This window comes from Varanus komodoensis, unplaced genomic scaffold (genome assembly GCF_004798865.1).
Source record: "Varanus komodoensis strain SLA01 unplaced genomic scaffold, ASM479886v1 scaffold55, whole genome shotgun sequence".
Lineage (NCBI taxonomy): Eukaryota > Metazoa > Chordata > Lepidosauria > Squamata > Varanidae > Varanus > Varanus komodoensis.
The window spans coordinates 3,704,243-3,724,430 of record NW_025336157.1 but is presented as its reverse complement, the minus strand read 5'-3'; the positions used below and the strand labels follow the sequence as shown (position 1 = coordinate 3,724,430).

Below are 20,188 nucleotides of genomic sequence, written 5' to 3'. Positions count from 1 at the left end.
ACCAAGGGGGCAAGGCTTACCCTCGCACTGTGAGGTTCGGCTGCCCCCATGAGGGATGCTATGCGAATTCCGTCAAGGCTTTTGTCTCATCGCCTCTGCCTCCGTTTTTCTTTGCTGGCAGTTATTGAAAGATCTAATAATGTTTCAGAACAGCATAAGGAGTGTGCAGGGTTTCCATTCCGCCTCAGACAAGTTGACGACCGAGGGAATAAGTGTTAACAGACGGGGGACTGTTGAGACACCCATCCCTTCAGGAGCCAGACTTGCTTCTCTGACATTTCTTTATAATGATGACTAGTGAACAATATATTTTTTCACGCCAATAAATCCCCGTTTCCAACACACCATTTAAAAGAAAATCCACCCAAATATAGCCAGAGGCCAGCTGGTCCTTGGGACACCTACCGCCATCTGCTGGCAAAGGTGAATCCCGCAGAATGGTTGTCTTACTAAAAAGATCTACCTGTTTCTGATCTGTTTCGGGAAGGTAGGTTTTTTGGCAGCAAAGGAAGAATGGGGGATGGAGAGGACTTACTCAGCACGGCTCACACACCAAGAGCGTGGCCTGCTCCACTGGGAAATTCCTAAAAGCACGGGTACCTTGCCAGAGGTCCAAAAGACTTGGGTACTCATACAGACACATTTTAAAAAACACAAAACACGCACAAGAGCTTCCAAAGCACAAGTCTGTTTGTTTGTTTTTGGGTGGCGGTACCATCTTATCACTGCGTCCAAGAACGAAACCTCCCCAGAACAGGCAGGAAAAGTAAAAAACAAACGAACAAAACCCACTTCCTTCGCCCCAACATTATTCTGTCTTGCACGTTGCGTCAAGTTGTGTGTTTTCTTTTGCATCTATCCACCCACCCTTTTGCTAGCCTGGATGCTGTGATAAAGCCTTTAAAAAAACACACACACAAGACACTGTAAAGTTCAGTGTAGATAGGATAAAAAAACACATGGAGCTGTGTGAGCATGAAAGAGAGAGAGAGGAAGAAAGTCAGAAGCTGTACAATTCTTATGTACTTTCTCTGATGGGGTGAAGTTGCTTCAGACAGAGGCCAGACCCGTCAGTGGGGCCTCAGTGGGGGTCTTTATAGGTCTCAGCTGCTGGTGTTCAGGTGGGGGCAACACCCTACAGGTAAGGGACCAGTAGGAACCCCGCATAAATCAGCGGTCGATCACCTCGCCTCTTCCAGGCGTGAGGGACAACAGCTCCCATAAGCCCCAGCCACCATGGCCAACAGTCAGTTATGGGACTTGTAGCCCGCACCACAGGGAGGGCCTCAGGCCACCGACCGCTCGCGAAAGAGCAGCAGCCAGGGTACAAAATGGAGGAAAGGGGCGCATTGCTCCAGAAGGCAGGAGACACACGCGTCGTCTTGCGCGGATTCTTTGCATAGCAGAAATGCTCCTGTGAGCGAAGGCGTGTCCAGGGAAACCCGATTCCCTCTGCCGGCCGCGTGCGCTCTCAGAGCAAGGAGCGGTGGGCGCTTGGCTGTGGAAACGGAAGAGGCAGAGCTGGGGCCCACCGCTGCTCCAGCACGAGAGCCGAGGGGACGCGCGGAGACCTCTTCCCTCAGCCTCGTCCCACCTGTCTGTCCTCCAGCGGGATTGGGAAGCGGACTTGGGCTGGGTGGGAGAACGAGAGCGGGAAGAGGGCTCCCCGAGGCTTCAGAGCCATCCGCTCCCCCGGCCGCCGGTTTCAGTGCACCAGCTGCACCGTCAGCCAGTAGAGGATGAGAGGCTGGAAGGCAGCCGCCGCCAGGGTGATGTACATCTGTGCCCGCCCGCTCGGCCGGCTCAGCCCCTCGTGCACCATGGACGGGAGGATCTTCATCCGCAAGGAGCGAACCTGAGGAGGGCAGAGGAAAACTGCAGTCACGGGCTCAGTAAAGAAGGCTGCCCTCATTCCCCAGACTTGTACAGGAAAGAAAGCTAGCTTTGTAACTGTCCGCGGGACCCCCACCCTTCAGCGGCCCTGGCCAGCGTGGACAAGGGTTGCCTGGCGCCTCCGTGATGGGCTCCCCAACGCCCGGTGGCTCCTTTGTTCTCCTCCAGGGCTCATTAAGGACTGTTTTTAAGGTCTGTAGGGTACGATCCTGTTCCTAGGCAGACAGAAAAATGTCCTACACCTCCCCACATCCTATGCATGCAAAGAGTTGCACCCTGGATAATTTAATCTGATGCTTGTATGGCTGGCTGAGGCAACACCGGGAGTCGCGGGGCTTCTGTCTAAGTGGGAAGAGGCACACCCCCCTAATATTTCATTTTGCTGCTGGTTTTAAACATTGAGGCGTTTTGATGCTCTGCTGCTGGTTTTATCTTGGTTACTGATCGGTGCTTTTGTCTGAAAAGGCTGCATTTTATGTTGTCGATGCATCAGACACCATCTGGAGAACTTGAGTTGTTAGGCAGGTTACAAAAAGGAACTAAAGTACAGTACAAAAAGGAACTAAATCTTCAGGGTGATGGGAGCTACTGTCCAATTTCACCGGGCCAGCGGCCATACGCTTCCTCTTGCCTGCAACCTCCTGCCCTGCGGGGCTGAGGGAGGGTCCCGGCATCTGTCACCTGCCCTCTCTGGACCGCGGTACTCACCATGAAATACATAAGAGCACAGGAGGCCCAGGCCAGGGTGACAAAATACCCATTGCTGCCGAAGATCAAGCCACCCACCACGACCAGGATCATCCTGGGAGAGGGAAACGGCACCCGTCAGCATGCTTCCCAAGGCCCCCGCTCCATCCCCCCCCTCACTCCCAAGATCTATGCCAGCATCCCCCAACTTGGCACTTTCCAGGTGTGTCAAACTAGAGCCAGCATCCTCCACAGGCCAATGTAAAATATAAGCATTTCCCGTTAGTTATTTTTATCCCATCCTTCTCCTGCAAAGGCCCCCACGAGCCACTTACAGTGTTCCCTTGCTGCATTCTTACCACTTCGACAGACATAGAAACAGAGTGAGTCAGAAGGGGCTTCCGGGGCCATCTAGTCTGACCCCCGGCTCCAGACATGACATAAAAGGAAAGGGGATTTGGGGGGAAGAGGAAAGGCCAGCACGTAAGCACTAGATCCTGCATTGCAATGGGATGGGAGATGTGGCCCTGCAGAATACATGGCAGCAGAGGGAAGGGCCTCAGCTCCATAACAGTGCATGTGCCACAAGCAGAAGCCGCCCGGTTTAATCCCTGGCATTCCAGAAAGTGCTTTTGCTGCCCAGGTCCTTGGACAGCTGCGCGTGAGGCAAAACAGACAGGACCGGGCCCAGTCAGTGGGCTGTCCCCACCCCACATTCCTAAGGACTGCAAAGCAAGCTGTATGTACGAGTAAATGCACATTTTTTCCTCTGCCCTCCCAAGCCACTTTCCTTTTGTGCCATGACTTTTAAATTATGAGCCTGTAAATGTCTGCACACATCTGGAAAGCACCCACTTGCCAAAGGCCATGCAAGCCCGAGACATCCACTCACCCTACATATTTGTATCCGCAGTAGGCCAACAAGTCGAATGTGCCCAGGTCGCTCTGCACGGTCACGAGGTACAGGCCCAGCAAGAGGGCGAGAACCTCAATCACCACCCACACGAAGGCGGTACTGGCACACATGCCAAGGACTTCCGGGGAGAACCTGGGAGGGAGCCAGACCAGAGAAACGGCAAAGGAAGGGTTGCGGGGGGACACCCACCAGCACCTGGCAACACCGCGTAGTGTGCGGCACCGGACACACGGCCGAAACCGTCGAACGCAGGCCCCGGAGCGCTTGCAGTGCAGCAGCGCAACCCTAAATGTGCTTTCCTTAGGACTTCGTCCCACTGAATTCAGTAGGAGTTAATACCCAAAACGGGGGAAGAGCGTGGAACGCCAGGATCATGAACTGCTCCTGGCGCAGGAAGTAACACCGGGCAAGCAAAACATGAATGTTTTCCTCAGCATAAGCACCATGTACCCTGTCACCTGGGACACCCTAGATGTGTCGAGTTTCAACTCCCATCAGCCCCAGCCAATGGTGGTCGGGGACACAGATGTCTGAAAGATGGCACGAGGCAGGCTAATTTAGAGGGGAGCTCTGCTGGCAACCTTTCCACCTCCTTTCTGGATCCGGTCTGGGCCCGGGCAACTTCCGCTTATTCACGCCACAGGGGCACCTGTGGGCTGTGTGTTCTGAAGGCACAGAACCGCCTCAGGCAGGATTTGTGCCTCTCCGTTGCATCACGTATTTGGAAACAACTTTCCAGAGCAGGGGCAGCCACCCGTGGGGCCCTGCAAACACCCAGTTCAGACCAGCGGACAAGGAGAAAGCGGGAGAGAGGAAATGGCAAGGGGGGGCCACCCCCTTGAGGCTCTGCTCCCCCACACTGTTGCCACCAGGATTCTCCAAAACGATGCCCCCCCCCACAGAAATAAGGCTCCATGTCAGTCCTGCAGGGACTTGTATGACTTGGCAAACCATTTTCTAGGTGTGTTTCTTTTTAATTCTGTTCTATGGGTTCTGCAGAAGCTGCAGCATCTTTCCGCACCGTTCCGAATGCACCCCTCCATGTCTTTCCCCACCGATAAATTTTGCAGCCCCCACAGAAATGCCTAGGTATGCCCTGACCTGAAAACTCACTCCGCAATAAATGTTTGCAAGATACAAAAGCGAAGCGTGTCTCACACGTACCTTTTCTGTAAACCAAGTGCCATCCCAGCAAGCAGAATATAAGTAATGAAGGCCATACCTAAGGATGGAAAAGTGCTTTTAAAGAAAGAAGAAGAAAAAAACCACATTCTTGAGGACTAGACTCTTTGCTTGAAATAAGGGCACATATTCAAAACATGCTACGTTTAGAAAGCACCTCAAACTCACTGGGAATATAGAGGTCAGGCGCGTTGACATCCTGTCGGGGTGTAAGGGGTATATCTCTGTGGTAGCGGACCTCCCAGTTCTGCAGAAGAGGATCAAAAAAGACAGACTTTTTCTGATAATGGACGGATTTGATTTTTGCCACCCACAGTGAAGCCAAATTCAGCAGCGCATGCTCCAGACTGCTCTCCTGTCCAAAAGCCCCCAACCAAACCCTTAACCACAACCCAGGACACAAAGAGAGACTACTTATACCTGGTGGACATAAGGAAACACCAGCAAAGCGAGTTTCTTCATCACGTATGTGGTATCCACGGCGAAGAAATATTTCAGCTTGTTCATAGATGTGTGAATCTGACGGGAGGAAAGGAAAGAGTCAGTGGCCAGAAGGCACGAGCATTCCAAGGACATTTCCTTAAGCATCTTCTCCCATATGGAACTAATATGTTTTCTTAATTATGCATGCATGACTTGGATTGGCTCACCCTATTTAAGACTAATGCCGTGGCAAAATGAGGTAAAATCAATCAATGCAAGAGAGAACAATCCAGCTCAGCGGGTAAGTGGAATTGGTCACCAAGTAAAGCAAAAATCTAGTCGAATTGTTTAAAGTCTGAGCCAGCTAAGCAAAGACACCCTAAGATGGGGCTGACTGGGCCACAGAAAATACAGTTTCTCTCATCTGGGTGCAGCTGTGTGTCTCTTGGTCCCAACCAAGTCACGCTCCATCATGAGTGCGGACGTAGCTCAGGAGCAGAGTAAAAGCTCTGCACCCAAAAGGTTCCATGTGCCATCTCCCACGGTCTGGGCCACGGGCCACGGGTCTAATTTGGTGTGCATGTGTTTCCTGTGATGCAGAGAAGGGCCTCCTCGGATGTTAGAAAGGTGCCAAGCCTTCCTCGCTCATTATAATTTAATTCACGTGGACAAAATGAAGGTCCGATTGGTGGCTGCCCCCATCTCGTAGAATGCTCACCCCCAGAAGACTGATTTTAGCCCCGGGGTTTGCCTCCTCAGAACCGAAAGCAGGCGCACACAGTCTTGCTTTGACGATCTTGTTTTTCAATAACGGATTTTAAAATGTATCCTGCGATGGACCAAGCTGTGCTATTAAGGCCTGTAAAATGTTACCGTTCCTGATCGTCGAGTAAAATGGCCGTTAAGAAGCGATATATGGATTTAGTCAAACCAAACCCAACAAAGTTTGTTGCTGTGCTGCATTGAAAGGGAGAGATTATCTCCTCTACGAAAAATCACCACAAAGCGGGTGTTAGTTTCACGGCTAAGCAGGTGCACGGACCAACGAGGAGTTAGGAGAATAGCCAGCTCCGTGGTGCAGCCACGGGTCCTAGACCCGTGTGATGGCTAGGCTGTTGGAGTAGGGACTTGGGAGATGCGGGCTGAAGCCCCCAGTTGGCCACGAAGCTCACTGGGGACCCTGTGCCACGAAGGCTGCCTTGGGCTCCTCACACGAGGTATAAAAGGCAAGATATAAATGCCACATGATGATTAATAATAATGCCAGCAAGGAGAGAGAGAACCAGTGCTCAGCCAGCCCCGCAAGCCTTCTTTACCTCCTTGTGGACAATATCCTTGCCCTGAGAGGCGATGGTGGTGCCGTAGGCCATCGCCACGTTGGCCACGGGCTCTGTGAAGATCTGGTTGAAGCCCATGTTGATCCCTTCGCCGGCGTAACCCGCCTGCTGTGGACCGTAACCCGAGCTGGTGTCATCGAACAGCTGCGGAGCGTTGGTGTTTTGGGGGACGGGAGGGATCCTCGCCCGGTGTTTGGAGCCTGCAGGAGACAAATGACTGGATTTAAGTGGGGTACCTGGGTAGAAGCTGAAAGGAGCGCGATCGGCTTGGAGCACACGACCGGTCCTTTTCTCCCACCCCCTTCTTCTCTCCCTCTGTGAAGTCTGCAAGAAGTGATGTCAAAACATGGTTGGAGGGGCCAGCAAAGCAAAGCATTTTATTTTTAATCAGCCGGGCTAACTCCAAAGCTGCAGGGACGGCAGAAGAGGGAGGGACCAGGGATCTGGCTAAGAGCCACCGAAAAGTTTCCATCCCCCCCTGTCCCTGGAGGCAGTATTCAGCCAGCGAGAGTCGCGGCCGCAGGGTACGTCCACACGACACGGAGATGCCAGGCCGGGGATGCTCGAGGTTAGGAATCGAAGTTCCCCCACGCCGCGGGGCGTCGCTCCCTGCGTGCGTTGGCAGGAGAAAGTCCAGCAGCTCGCCGCGCGCCCCGGCCTGCCACGCCTCGGCGGCCCTGGCCGGCTGGGAAAGGCTGCGAGCCGCAGGGTTTCTTTCCCGCGCGGTCGTGCGCAGCCCCGTGCCCCACACAGGCCGCGTTGCGCCTGATCCAGCAGGGCTGGCCCTACGTTCCGGTGGAGGGGCTCAAGGGGCGTGCGGGCGCCAGGCCTCGTGCTCAGCTCCCGAGCTCTCCAGACGCGTTCACACGTTACGCGGACTGACCGGACACCGTCCCTCCCTCCCTCTCTGCGATCAAGAACATGAGGTCGCTTCGGGAGGCGGCGATGGGGGCGGGTAGAGCACAGGTGGCCGCACAGACCAGCCTCCAGCGGCCGGGCCTCTCTTGCCCGACCTGCGACTCTCCCTCCCGGATTTCCTACCTGGCCCCCCATAACCAGGGTGATACGCCATGACGCTCCGCCGCCGCTCGCAGACGCGGCCCTCCTCGTCTTCCTTCTCTTCCGGTACGAAACTCCGACCAACTTGCAGCACCGCCCCCTCCCCAAAAGAAAGGAAAAAAACTTGCGATCAAAGGGAAGGGGGGAAAACAGGTCTAAGCCACGTCCTCAAAGCCTCCGGCGTCGCAATCCCGCCTCCCCCATTGGCTGGGCCGGCGTCGAGTTCTGCTAGGCTTGCTGCGCTGATTGGCCAGGCATGTCTCCGTTTCTCGCAGCTGTTCGAAAGGGGCGGAGCGAGGGCTTTCGCAGCGCGCCTGCGCGCCAGAGAGGAAGCGTGTTTTCTCTTGTGGCGGAAGAGCCGAGCGGCTTGGCTCTGTTCGTCGGCACCGCGGTCTGGATTCTGACCCGAGTCCGCTCCGTTTGCTGCCCTTCGGTGTTTGGGATGACAGCCGCTTTGACTCGCGGGCGTGGGCCATGCTAGCCGCAACACGGATCGGGGGTCCCTGGTCTGGGCCACTGGTTGGATCCTGCACGCCTGCCAAAGGCCACCCTGGAATACAAACAAGCGGCGGTTAGAAAACACACTTTTACTGATTCAGATGACCGAGGGTACTGCCCTGCCTAAGGCAGGCAAGTTGAGAGCTCGCATGTCCCCCGCAGACGGGTGTCCCTCATGATTTCACTGCATTGTGTGGTGGTTGTTACCCAGGATCCCCAGTAAGATCACTTAGACTGACCCCCAGCAAGATCATTTATGAGTGACAGTACCTTTTCATGGTGGCCCCTTCTCGCAGACTTTGCACTTACTTTATTTATTTATTTATTTATTGAAACATTTTTATACCGCCCCATTCGCCGAAGCCTCGGGGCGGCACTTGGCCCCATCATCACAGGCTGTTCAGGGGGCATTGAAATGCATCTTTCCATGACTTGCTAAGTGTCCAAGCGCCGTCTTATGCATTTTTACTCAGCAACAAACCATATAATAACATAGCTGTCCAGGGAATGCTGCAAGTTGTAGGAATTTTCTTCTATCTAAAGATGCACAGGACCGGACCCTGTAAGTCCAGTGCCTTAGAGCGACTTCCCATAATAGCTGTACAACCGGTCCCGTGTGCCTAAAATATCTAGTTCCTTTGAGTACACTGCTTTGTGAGGACTTGGCTCTGAAGATGGAGAAATAGCAGCTTATAAACCCCTTGAATGAATAATTTTCCGAATGTGAAGGAATGGCAGCAGAGACTCCACTGACTCGCAGAGAAGGTGTGGGAGAAGAAACCCACATAATTTTCCAAATGAGCCACCCAGCTTCCATGTCATCCAAACCCAGCAAGATTACAGTGGAGGCTGGCTTTGAACTCATCCTAGAATCCTGCAAGATTCCTTTCTGTTGCCATCAAATAAACAAATGCAGTGATAACCAACTTGTTTAACCCAGATTCCATTTAGAAGAGACACGCTTTCTTCTAATTACCATATTTTTCACTCTATAAGATGCACCTGACTATAAGACACACCTAGTTTTTAGAGGAGGAAAACAAGAAAAAAAATATTCTGAATCAAATGGTTTACTAAACTATTTAATTAACTATAACAGTAATACCATATTTCAACCTTGTAAAGTGAACAGCAGTCAACAGTGGCATTAAGAACCATCATCACTGTCATTAACAAAAGAGAGACTTTAAAGTCCGAATACTCTTCTAGTTTTCATTGAACCCATAGAACTCATCATCACTAGAGTCAGAATTTATGAAGCTCTGTTGCTCACAATCACTGACATCACTTGCTTAGTAGTGGAATTATTGAAGGAATCCACAATCTACACCAGTTATACAAGAGCTGCTGCAGACAATTCAATAACAAATCTAAAAAAGCCAGTAATGTCCACGCTGCCCTACTAGTAAATAATAGAAAAAAACTTCTGACAGAAAATGAGCTATTGTACAGTAAATCAAACACACAGCGGACTAAGTAGCCTTTGAAGAATAAACTTCATACACGAAGGTAATGCTGTTCAAATATCCACTGATCCTAAAAAAATGTGTCTGATCAACTAACAGATAACTGATCTGTGGAAAGCTTCCTGATAATCACAGGCACATTCCCCATCACTTCCCCATGGGCTTCATTAAAAGACGGGTTGCCATTTGAAAACACACACCGACCTGTGATTAACAGCTCTCACCTGCGCCGGAGGAGGCGGGCAGAGCAGGGCGTGCTGAGCGCGTGCCGGCCAGGTGGTGCCACATGGTGCTGGCAGGCCGGCAGCATCCCGGGCGTCGGGCACACGCACATTCACTCTATAAGACGCACAGACATTTCCCCTTACTTTTGAGGGAGGGAAAAGTGCGTCTTATAGAGCGAAAAATACGGTACTGTCTTCTCCTTGGTAAACTTTCAGAGTTATTCACTGCACTCCTGCGACACAATCTGTTCAGGAACTTTCCTCCCCAGCAAGAGTTTCTTTATTTCTGCCTCTCTCCCAACACTTCCAACCATCTGTGCTCAAAGAACTGCAACAGAATCGTTTCCTTCAGGACATCTTGAATGTGTGAATGAAAGCATATGGCCCGTAAAATTGCTCCAGGCAGCCTGCGTGGCAGCACACAGAGCTGAGATTTTTAGAACTCCCCCATCTTGTTTTCACATGGAAAGATGGGTGGTGGTGGAGTCCTGAGATGACTGTTCCCACCTGAGGGTGACTGTACCACTTCATATTGTAAGCAGGTGTGTGTGACAGTTTTGAATACCCACCCAGGCTTTTTGTTTGTGTGTACATGTGTGTTTAAAACAACTTCTTGCAAATAAATAGCACATTTATCTTGGCATATCTTTTCCCAGCCTGATCTTCAAGTTTTCTACCCGAAGGGAATTTTGTTTTATCTTCTTACACAGGGGAAAGTGTTGGAAATGGTTTGAACTGGTACAATCCATTCTAAGGGCTCAGATCTTTGTCACCTCATAGCATAAAATAAGAATGACATCATGGAATGGGCGATACCATTTCAGACGGCAGGTGGGGTGTGGTTGCTATTTTTCAGTGCTTCCGAGTGTAAAAACCGTACCTCCCTGCATACAGAAAAATAGCTTCTAAGCAAACGTGCACAGAATTGTGCTGAAAGATCACAGTTGTGGCAGCTTGCCTATCCTTCCCTTCCACACCAAGTGTTGAAACTTAGAGCAAAGCAGGGCTGAAATTCCCAGTGAATGTGGGCCGTTCCAGGGCAAAACCCTATGGCTAGCTAGCTAGCAGTGCAGTGCAGTTGTGTGTTTGTGCATGTGTGCGCGTGTGTGTGATTACAGTTTTCAACATTTTACTTGTGTTAGTTGAACGGGGAACTGCAGACAGCTTTAAACAAGGACTTTCATTAAGGGTCCTGAATTTCATCTGCAAAGTTTCCAGCCTAACAAAGGCTAGGAAAAAACAATTCAAGATGCTACATTTCCACATGTCCCATATTTCGTGACTGGACCTGCCTTCTGTGGATGAGATCCTTGTGACTGTGGAGCCACCTTCACCAGCATGTTCTGGACTACAACTCCCATCATCCCTGAATCAGCCCTGCTGCCTGGGGCTGATGGGAAATGCGGTCAAGACCATTGGGAAGGTACCATGTTCAAGAATAAGAATGAAAACAAGGGTGCGCTTACTTGCCACCTGAGAGCCAGTGTGGCGTCGTGGTGAAGAGTCTGGGACTCAGGCGATCCGGGTTCGAGTCCCCGCTCGGCCATGGAGCCAACGGGGTGACTCTGGGCCAGTCACAGCCTCTCAGCCCAGCCTACCTCACAGGGTTGTTGTTGTGGGGATAAGATGGAGGAGGACAGACGATGTCAGCTGCCTTGAGCCCGTTGTAGGAAAAAGGCAGGATATGAATCGATCAACCTTGCCCCAACCAAGGTCTAATCCTATCACACACTGTTGCGAATTTTTCTTCTTGTTGCAACATTAAGATTTTCATCCTGTGCAGATGTGAGTCTTCCTTAGGGGCTCTGGACAATGTTCAACTCAATGCTGCCATCTACTGAATGGTGCTGGACATTCAGCCTTAAAACCTTCCCAGGCAACAGCAGCTTTCCCTGACTTGGTGCCCGCCAGAAGTTTTGGACTTCAGCTCCCAGCATTCCTGAGCAAGGCCATGCTTGGCTGGGGCTCATGGGAGCGGAGGTGCTACAAATCCGGCCGGTACCAGAGTGGGGACTGTATTCCTTAAGTCCATATGTGGCATCGATCCATGGAAAGTTCATAATCTTTATTTTCTAACAGCTTGGCTCGGGAATATGGGACCATCCAGATGAAGTTGGACTTCGATTCCCATCTCCCCTAGCATGGCCACTGATGAGGGAGGGTGGGAGCTGGAGTCCAAAAAAGGGGACACATGTGCCGGCAAGATGAGAACCTTTGCAAAGGTTTCTAAACAAGGCCAGGTTTTGGAGGCGCTTGGACAAGACGTCAACAAAAGGCCCCTTTCCATCCATGCCTGCACCTTAAACGCGCAAGGCGCAATCCTTAAAGGTGTGTGTCAGACGGACAGGAGGCCCACAGCTCCCAACATACCCCAGTCGGCTGAGCTAGCAGACTATTTTCTGTCTCAGCTGGCATAAGATCGCACCTTTAACGGTTTTATAGACTCAGGCATGAGCAGAAGGAAATTCCTATCTCCTGGCAGATCTCTAGGTTAGCAGCCCACAGAGAATGAATGTCCAAATCGCTGGGAAAATACGTATCTCTTTGCCTGGTGCATGTTCCATAATGTGGGATGGCCAGAGGAAAGGCATCGTCGCAACCCTTGTCAAGCTATTGTGGAAGACTTCGCAGTGTTTGATCTAGGCTGCAAGAGGCAGGAGAGGGTTTTCTGGATTGTGGATGAATATAGTACAGGAACATTTGTGCTGATTTTGGTTAGGGTCTTTCTGCTCTATTAAACACCGCTTTTTGTATTTGTGTGTACTTCAAGCCACAACAGGACTGCTTTTTTGTGGTGGGAAACCATGCATGCATTTAATAAATAAACCCAACCCCCTGGACTCATAATTTTAAGAGTACCAATTTTTAAGGTGTAAATTAAGATGCTAGAAATCCTGGCTTGTCTTCACTCATATGTAGACTGTTCAAGTTTAGATTCCAGCTTTTTCCTACAAAAAAATGAAGGTGGCTTACGTCAGCTTCCTCTCCATGTATATCCACACAACAACCCTGTGAGGTAGGTTGGGCTGAGAGCCAGCAAGCGAAGTCACCCAGTGAGTCTCATTGGCTTAATGGGGACTTGAACCCACTGGGACCCGGTGTCCCTGTTTTCCAACAATTCCATGCTGTAACCTTGTTCTGTGGGGATAAGTCTTGGTTCAAACTGGTCACCAAAGGGACCCTGCTGGCCGGAAAGCAGTCAAGGGGAGGACAAGGCCCCTCAGACCTGGAGGGGAGGTGTTTTCACATTTGAGGTGCCAACACAGAGAAGGCCCCATCTCTGGTACCCACCACCCTACCTGCTGAAGGGGGAAGTGTTTAGAGCAGGGACCCAGCCAAAAACCTTTGCATATGGGGGGCTGCGTATGGAAGACGGTGGACTTGCGGATACCCTTTGTACCCAGTCTGCTTAGAACATCACTGGTTAAAACCGAGAGCTCACTTTGGACCTGGAGGCCAACTGGGAGCCAGCGGAGTTCTTTCAAGACTTTCAGGGGCCAGCAACTTGGGCATGTTTTGGCCTATGACTCCCTCCAGTTTTATCCAGTGATAAAGTAGGCCAAGGCAGGATGCCCACCTCTGTTTCGAAGACGGGCGAAACGCCCGCTGTGCTACCATTCACACACACACACACGCACACACGGGTGAGCCCACCACCTTTGCGGGTGGGTAGCCATGGGGCGGTAGGGCCGCGCCTCTCCCCAGGTCTCCATCCGCCAGGTGGGCGCATGCCGACGTGCAGGCCCGCTCCCCGACGCGGCGGGCGAGGGGCGAAGCGCGAGCACGTGGGCGCAGCCCTCCGGTGCCTCGTCATGGCCGCGGGGGGGGCGAGCCGGCGGCGGGCGCGGCGCGGCGGGCCGCGGACGGACTGACGGACCTCCCGGGCGGGCTCCCGCCGCAGGCGCCCCCGGCTGGGCCTCCTCGGGCGGGGGCGGCCCAGCACCGAGCGGGCGGCCGAGGCTTTCTGCGGGCGCCTTTCCAGCCGCTAGGAGGAGGGCGGAGCCGCGCCGAGCGCACGGGCGGAGAGGCGAGCCGCCGGTCCGGGCGAAGGTGCGCGCAAGGCAGGGACGGCGGCCGCCCCCATGCCTCGCTGCGGGCGCCGGGCGCGCCGGCACCGCTGCAGCCGCGGGGCCGCGGAGCCCCTCGCCCGCCCCTAACATGCGGCCGGGGCGCCTGCTGGCGGCGCCACGCGTGAACCATGCCTGGCGTGGGAGAAGACGAGGATGGGGTGCACCAGCCGGGCGCGGGGGAGCTGCCCACGCTCACCCCCGCGGGGGGACCCCCTCGGGAGGAGGTAAGGCCCGGCCCGCTGGGCGCTGGGGCGCGGGGAGCGCGCCGCCGTCTCTGCGATCGCGGGCGAGGCAGCCCGCAACTCGCCTCCGCGCTGCGCCCTGGGCGCACCGTTTGGAGACGTGCCCCCTGCGCCAAACTCCTGAGAAAGCGGGCGGCGGAGGGGCGAGGCTGGGGCGGCGTGGGGATCGGTCATCCCTTTCCCCCCGTCTGCCCCCACCCACTTTCTAGCCGCCGAGCGAGGCGGGGTAGGGATGGGGGGGGGGCCGGGAAGGGAGGCTCCGCCAATTTTGCTGCAGGGAACACGTGCCGCTTTGAGCAGTAATAATAGCTTCAGCGGGGTTAAAAATAAACCCGGATCGGGGCGGGGGTGAGGAAAGGAGAAGAAGGATGCTTCTTCTGTCCTCTCCTGGGGGGCCTTTTTCTAACCCCCCACCCCATCCTAAGGCAGAACCCGCTTTGTGTTTGCATGTTAATTGCTTTGCACGGCTAAGAGGGCAGCTTGTGCGTAATATGTGGGATCCCCGGGTTGGGAAGGCTTGGAGTGGGTGCAGGTCGATAGCCGGAGGTGGGGGGCGCATCTGTGGATCCGCACGAAAGAGGTGTGTGTGTTGCGCCCCGCTCGGGGCTGGGGGGGCAGACAGGGGGCCGACGGCGCGAAGTTCTGCATTGCACCAGTACCAGGCGGACGTCCTTCTCCCCCCCCCCCCATCCCCCTTTCTCTCTTCCCGCTTCGCTGCCTTCGCGACTCCTGATGGATGTGGCGATTGAGGGATTGTCTCCGAAGAAAGGGGAGGCAAAGAAGTGGCGGGGGAAACAAAGCCGGCAGGCAGGCGGGGCGCGGGGGAAAGGGGGAGAGGGGGAGCCAATTCTGCCGTTGGCTGGCATTGTCTGCTTTTCTCACCCACCCATCCTCCCCCTCGCCAAAACTGGCAGGTGGAGTTTAGAGCAATGAGAGGGGGAGCAGAATTTTGGAGGGGTTGGCTGCAGACTGGTTCCGCTCTCCAGTTCCCTGCAGGAAAAGCCCCGTATACAGTTTCTCTGGCAGAGGGCATCGAATCCCAACAGAGAACGCTTTTTCTGGGATCTGCAGGCTGGGCAAGGAAAGGTTGCGTCCCGGAGGACCAAGCCAGCCTCTTTCCTTTCCTCCTGGGCATGGCATTCAGAGGGGGTGAGAATGGGCAGGCAACCCATTCCTGGGAGGCTCTGGAAGTCCCCCCCCCACACACACACTTCCGCCCCCTGTGCCTTGCCTTGCCCAGCCATCTTGAGAGCCAGTGTTGTGTAGTGATCAAGAGCGCAGGGCTGGGACTCGAGGGACCTGGGTTCTAGACCCACCCAACCAGGGAGCTCACTCGGTGCCGCTCTCCGCCTGACCTTCCTCACAGGGTGGTTGTTGTGAGGATGAAGCAGAGAGGAGCAGAACCCTATAAGCTGCTTTAGGATCTTTGCCAATGGAAGAAAGGAAGGGTATAAATGCAGTGTAATTATCATCCTCACCTCCAGTGGACCTGCTTTTTCTGGTCTTCAAACCAGCTCTGTTCACACCCTGCAAATGGCTCACACCCCTCAGCCAGACCCTTTCAGTGGTAGGGCCGGCCAGGCCTCTTACCTGTATGCAGGGGAGTTTTCCTCAGTGCAAAGAATCTTCCCCTTCTTTCAGCCAAATCCCTCTATCCATCTATTTCCCCAAAGGGCATTGGCTTTGCCTGATAGGAGCCAGGCCTTGGTGGGCTGCGTTTTCTGTCTGCGCTGGTGAGTTTGCCCTTGATCCATCCAGCCCAGCGCTGTCTGGGTGGGTAAGAACTCCAGGATTTCATGGCATTCCTTTTTAGCCCTATCCAGAGGTGCGGAGAATCAAACCTGCGCAGCAACTGCCCTTCCACTGAGCTGAGGGTGTGCGATAACCCCATAGGAAGCCATTGGAAACGTCTTTCCAATATTATTCCCAGAATGCCTTGCTGATTTCCCACAGTTCCCCTTGTCTTGTACACACAAACCGTCCATGAGCACACACCCTGTTCTCCCCCTGCTGGCTAGGAGAAGTAGCACAGCTAAGTCGTCAGAAAGGTTCCCATTTCCCTTTTTTAACCAAAGGGGAAGACACCGAACTCCTTTCTGGGCCCGATCCCCTTGTAGGGTTCGCTGGCCAACGGCAAGCCGATTCTGGGTTCTGCAGCTTGCTTTTTTTGTCTGGGTATTCTCACTGATCTGGCCACCATGTTCAAGAGGCAGAACGGTTCCTGGAATGCCGCATGTTTACATCCATTTCCATTAAGACAACCACACCTCAATAAAACAACTTCAGCCAGCCTTCCAGTGGAACGTCAGCTTACTATGTGCAAAAAATTATTTTTACAATCACCCCCTTTCTTGAGATGCTTTCAGGCCTTTTGAAAGGCTGTTTCTTTCTGGCAGGGTGTGGGAGGTGGTATGGCCGGTGTGGAAGGACGGAGGACAATCGGCAGCAAAGAAACGGGCAGCTCGAACTATTTACAGCACCTTCTCTGATCCAGGCCCCCCCCCCTTTCATGGACTACAAGTCCCGTCTTCCCAGTGCTGAGGACAAAAAAAGCCCTCCTTCTTGTTCCTTGTCTGACCATGAGAAAGACAAGAAACACCAGCAAAATATTTTATATAAAAAGGGACTACTTTAGGTCCACACTAGCAATATAGACTGAACCTCTCTCCATTTGGGGCCATCATGTAGAGTCAGTTTTCACATCTAACTTTTCATAATGATTAGCAGCCAGAAATGTCATCACAGGAAACATTCAGTTACTTACATGCTTATCTTGACCTAAACTTCCTTTTAGGACATCTGATGTCAAAACATCTGCCTCCTGGTTTATCTTTACAAATACTGCCCTTCCTGACCGAGGTTTATTTTGTATTTCCGTCCCTCTTGGTGTCTCTCTGCTAGAACCCTAAGTAGCTAGTCCTTGTGGCTTGGCCATCAGGAAAAAGTTATATTCTTCACCATCGTGCAGGCGGGTTGGGGCTGATGGGGGTTGCAGGCCAGCACAGCAGGAAGGGGCCGTTGAATTGGAGAAAGCTGGTTCACAGACTGCAAAGGGGCGTTGATTTCTGTCTTTCCAGTTCTCAGAGGGGAGTTGTTGCCATTCCGGGAGGGGTTGAAGACATGGCCAGACCCTTGGGCCGTCAGGAAGAGGGGGAAGCTGCTTGGAATAAAGGAATGACAAAGTGAGCGTTGTACCCCTACCTGGCATAGGCAAGGAAAAGGAGATTTGAGGTGTGTTTTTGGGAAGGCAGAGGTGAGGACCCAATTCCATCAAAAGGATGTAAAACACACCTGTAAGCGGAATCATCCGGCTCCCTGCTTCTGATCTTCCCAAAACAGGGTGCCAAGCCGGAGGGCCAGTTCGCTTTTGGGACTGCACTCCAGCCCTGGGCAGGGCCAACATGCAAAATAGCATTTTAGGACTCCTGTTGCCTGTAATGCATCTTAGAAAAGCCATTCCCACCTTTTAGAACAAGGTAAATAGCTCAGACAGTGAGAAAACAGCAGGAAGGGCACGGGGCCAGCCAGGCCAGGCCAGCAAGCCAGGTTGGGACCCAGATGGGTGCAGAAATATTCCCCATTCCTGCCCTATTTGGGGAGGCCTCCAGTCCCAAGGGAGGAAGGGTGGGAGGCTCAGTGGTCAGAGCAAATGGCTCTGGGAGCCAGGAATTCTGCCTCTGCAAAGAGGAAAGGGGCATATAATTTAGGAACCACGGGGACACATGGGGGAGCTTACGAGCCACGCCTTCTTTTCCTGGGCGTCCATCCCCACCTCCGGTTCCCCTCCCACCCCACTGCATTACCGCAAATGGACCGGCTGCACTCTCCCCACTCCTCCTTTTCCCCGGGAGATTCCCCTAAGAGCCATTTGCTCTTGGCTGCTTTCCTGGGGAGTTCTGCCCAACCTTTCTAGCTTGGAAAGGGGAGGGCGGGGTGGTCCGAGGCAGGGAACCCATCACCCCTCCCTCCCTACCCCCCTCCCTTCCGTACGGGCTTCCCGCAACACCGGTCCCGATCCACTCAGCAGCTGGCCCAGATGAACTCAGGCAACCCGCGTGCCAAGAGCAGGGCCAAAACACCCCTGCACATGTGCCAAGTTCCCCACCCCAAGCAGAGGGGATGCATCGAAGGCTGCCTAGTTTTGCTGCGAGAGCAGGGCGACGGTGTTCCAGTGGAGCTGTGGATAAGCAGAATCCTCACATTCAGAGGCAGGGAGCTGCAGAGCCCAGAGAGAGGTTTGTCGCCCTGCCAGGTGTCCTAGGAAGGCTGGTGGGCCCGTTTGTTTAACATCCGGCCAGTACGGTTTCTTCGCCAGCATGAGGACTAGAGCCCTGAGGCGTGCGAGTGCATGTTGGGCAAGCGCCAAACGATCCGGGGAAGGGCATCCCGGCGGGGCCAGCCCGGTAAACTGCCATCATCTCTCTCTCTCTCTCTCTCCCCCCCTCCCTCTCCTGCTCTCTCCCTCGCGGGCCGACAGCAACGCCCGCTCAAGCAGTCGCTGAGCAGCTCTCTGTGCCGCGAGTCCCACTGGAAGTGCCTGGTGCTCACCCTGCTGATGTACGGCTGCTTCGGCGTCATGGGCTGGTGCCGGCTCTCGACGGTGACCCGCCTGAGCTATGACGGCTCCTACCAGGGCGCCTCCCTGGTCTACCACGACAGCCCCTGCTCCCACGGGTACATCTACATCCCGCTGGCCTTCCTGGGGATGCTGTACGTGGTGTACCTGGTGGAGTGCTGGCACCGCTTCGCCACGGGGCGCACGCAGCACCGCGTGGACACGGCCAGCGTCTACGAGAAGGTGCAGCGCATGCAGCGGGCCACGCCCTGCATCTGGTGGAAGGCCGTCAGCTACCACTACATCCGCCGCACCCGGCAGGTCACGCGCTACCGCAACGGCGACGCCTACACCACCACGCAGGTCTACCACGAGCGGGTCAACACCCACGTGGCCGAGACGGAGTTCGACTACTCGGGCCACGGGGTGAAGGACGTCTCCAAGGAGCTGCTCGGCCTCTCGGACTACCCCGTCACCAAGCTGCGCTTCACCAAGTGCTTCAGCTTCGCCACCGGCGAGGCCGAGGCCGCCTACCTGACGCAGCGGGCCCGCTTCTTCGGGGAGAACGAGGGCCTGGACGACTACATGGAGGCGCGGGAGGGCATGCACCTGAAGAACGTGGACTTCAAGGAGCACATGCTGGTCTTCCCCGACCCCGGGCGCCCGCCCTGGTACACCCGCCGGTGGGTCTTCTGGCTGGCCTCGCTGCTCCTGCTCTCCTGGCCCCTGCGGGTGCTGGCCGAGTACCGCACGGCCAACGTCCACTACCACGTGGAGAAGCTCTTCGGGGCGGACGACGGGCCCAGCCCGCTGGACGCCGCCGGGGGCTACGGGCGCCGCATCTCGCGCGTCAACACGGTGGACATGACGGAGCTGGAGTGGCACATCCGCTCCAACCAGCAGCTGGTGCCCAGCTACTCGGAGGCCGTGCTGATGGACGCCACCGTGGTGGCCAGCGCCGCCTACCTGCGCAGCTGCCAGCGCTGCCGCCGGACTGTCAGCAGCAACTCGCTGCCCTCGCGGGCCCTCTACGCCCGCCTGCCCTTCAGCTGCAGCCGCTTCTCCCTGGGCGGCGCGCGGCGCTGCGGCGGCATCCTGCGCAGCCTGAGCGGCGGCCAGGTGGGCAGCAGCCTCGAGACGGAGCCGCTGGAGAGCCCCCCCTGCTACCAGGACGCGCTGTACTTCCCCGTGCTCATCGTGCACGGCGGGGAGGGCTGCCACCACAGCGGGCCCCGGGACGGCCCCGCAGGGAGGGCGTCGGGGACCCCGCTGTGAGCCGGCGGGGAGAGGGCCGCTGGAGCCAGGCCCCGCGGAAGAAGAGCGACACGCCAGCCCCCTGCCCTTCCCGACATTTCTCGGCCGGCCCCCGTCCCGCAGGCTTTACGTCCCTTTGGCCAACCTTGCCCCCTTCTTTCAGACTAGTCTCCAAGACCCCCAGACCCACTTTTGGGGGGGCTGTGTAGAGGGAGCTGGGGGGGTCACCTATTGGCTTCTTTTTTATAGTGCTTTGCTCTAAAAACATCCAGATTTTCAGGCGGAGGGGAAGCTTTCCAGCAAGTAAGCGGGAGAACGGATGCAGAAAAATGGGTGGCGCATGGGTCAGTTCAGCCATGAATGAGGAGGGGGGCAGGGGGTA

At 54.8% G+C, this 20,188-nt stretch overlaps 2 protein-coding genes across 2 annotated transcripts; one reads left to right on the top strand and one right to left on the bottom strand.

Annotated features, from left to right (window-relative positions):
• Positions 1-672: 672 nt before the first annotated feature.
• On the bottom strand, positions 673-7,701 carry YIF1A (Yip1 interacting factor homolog A, membrane trafficking protein). Its single transcript, XM_044448815.1, has 8 exons — positions 7,480-7,701; positions 6,418-6,638; positions 5,099-5,197; positions 4,847-4,925; positions 4,661-4,718; positions 3,473-3,628; positions 2,602-2,695; positions 673-1,855 (listed from the first exon to the last, which is right to left on the bottom strand). Exons 1-8 carry the CDS (start codon positions 7,508-7,510, stop codon positions 1,706-1,708), a joined length of 888 nt encoding a protein of 295 aa, XP_044304750.1. The 5' UTR covers positions 7,511-7,701; the 3' UTR covers positions 673-1,705.
• A 6,182-nt stretch (positions 7,702-13,883) lies between these two features.
• On the top strand, positions 13,884-19,827 carry TMEM151A (transmembrane protein 151A). The gene is made up of 2 exons (XM_044448394.1): positions 13,884-13,979; positions 18,475-19,827. Exons 1-2 carry the CDS (start codon positions 13,884-13,886, stop codon positions 19,825-19,827), a joined length of 1,449 nt encoding a protein of 482 aa, XP_044304329.1.
• The last annotated feature ends 361 nt before the right edge of the window (positions 19,828-20,188 follow it).

Excerpts from the sequence above, each read along its gene's own strand:
- YIF1A (XM_044448815.1), bottom strand. The coding sequence starts at position 7,510 with ATGGCGTATCACCCTGGTTATGGGGGGCCAG. Across the intron at positions 6,639-7,479 it reads CCCTGGTTATGGGGGGCCAG|GCTCCAAACACCGGGCGAGG; the intron begins GTAGGAAATCCG and ends TGTCTCCTGCAG. Across the intron at positions 3,629-4,660 it reads GCACTTGGTTTACAGAAAAG|GTTCTCCCCGGAAGTCCTTG; the intron begins GTACGTGTGAGA and ends GCTCCCTCCCAG.
- TMEM151A (XM_044448394.1), top strand. The coding sequence starts at position 13,884 with ATGCCTGGCGTGGGAGAAGACGAGGATGGGGTGCACCAGCCGGGCGCG. Across the intron at positions 13,980-18,474 it reads GGGGACCCCCTCGGGAGGAG|CAACGCCCGCTCAAGCAGTC; the intron begins GTAAGGCCCGGC and ends GCGGGCCGACAG.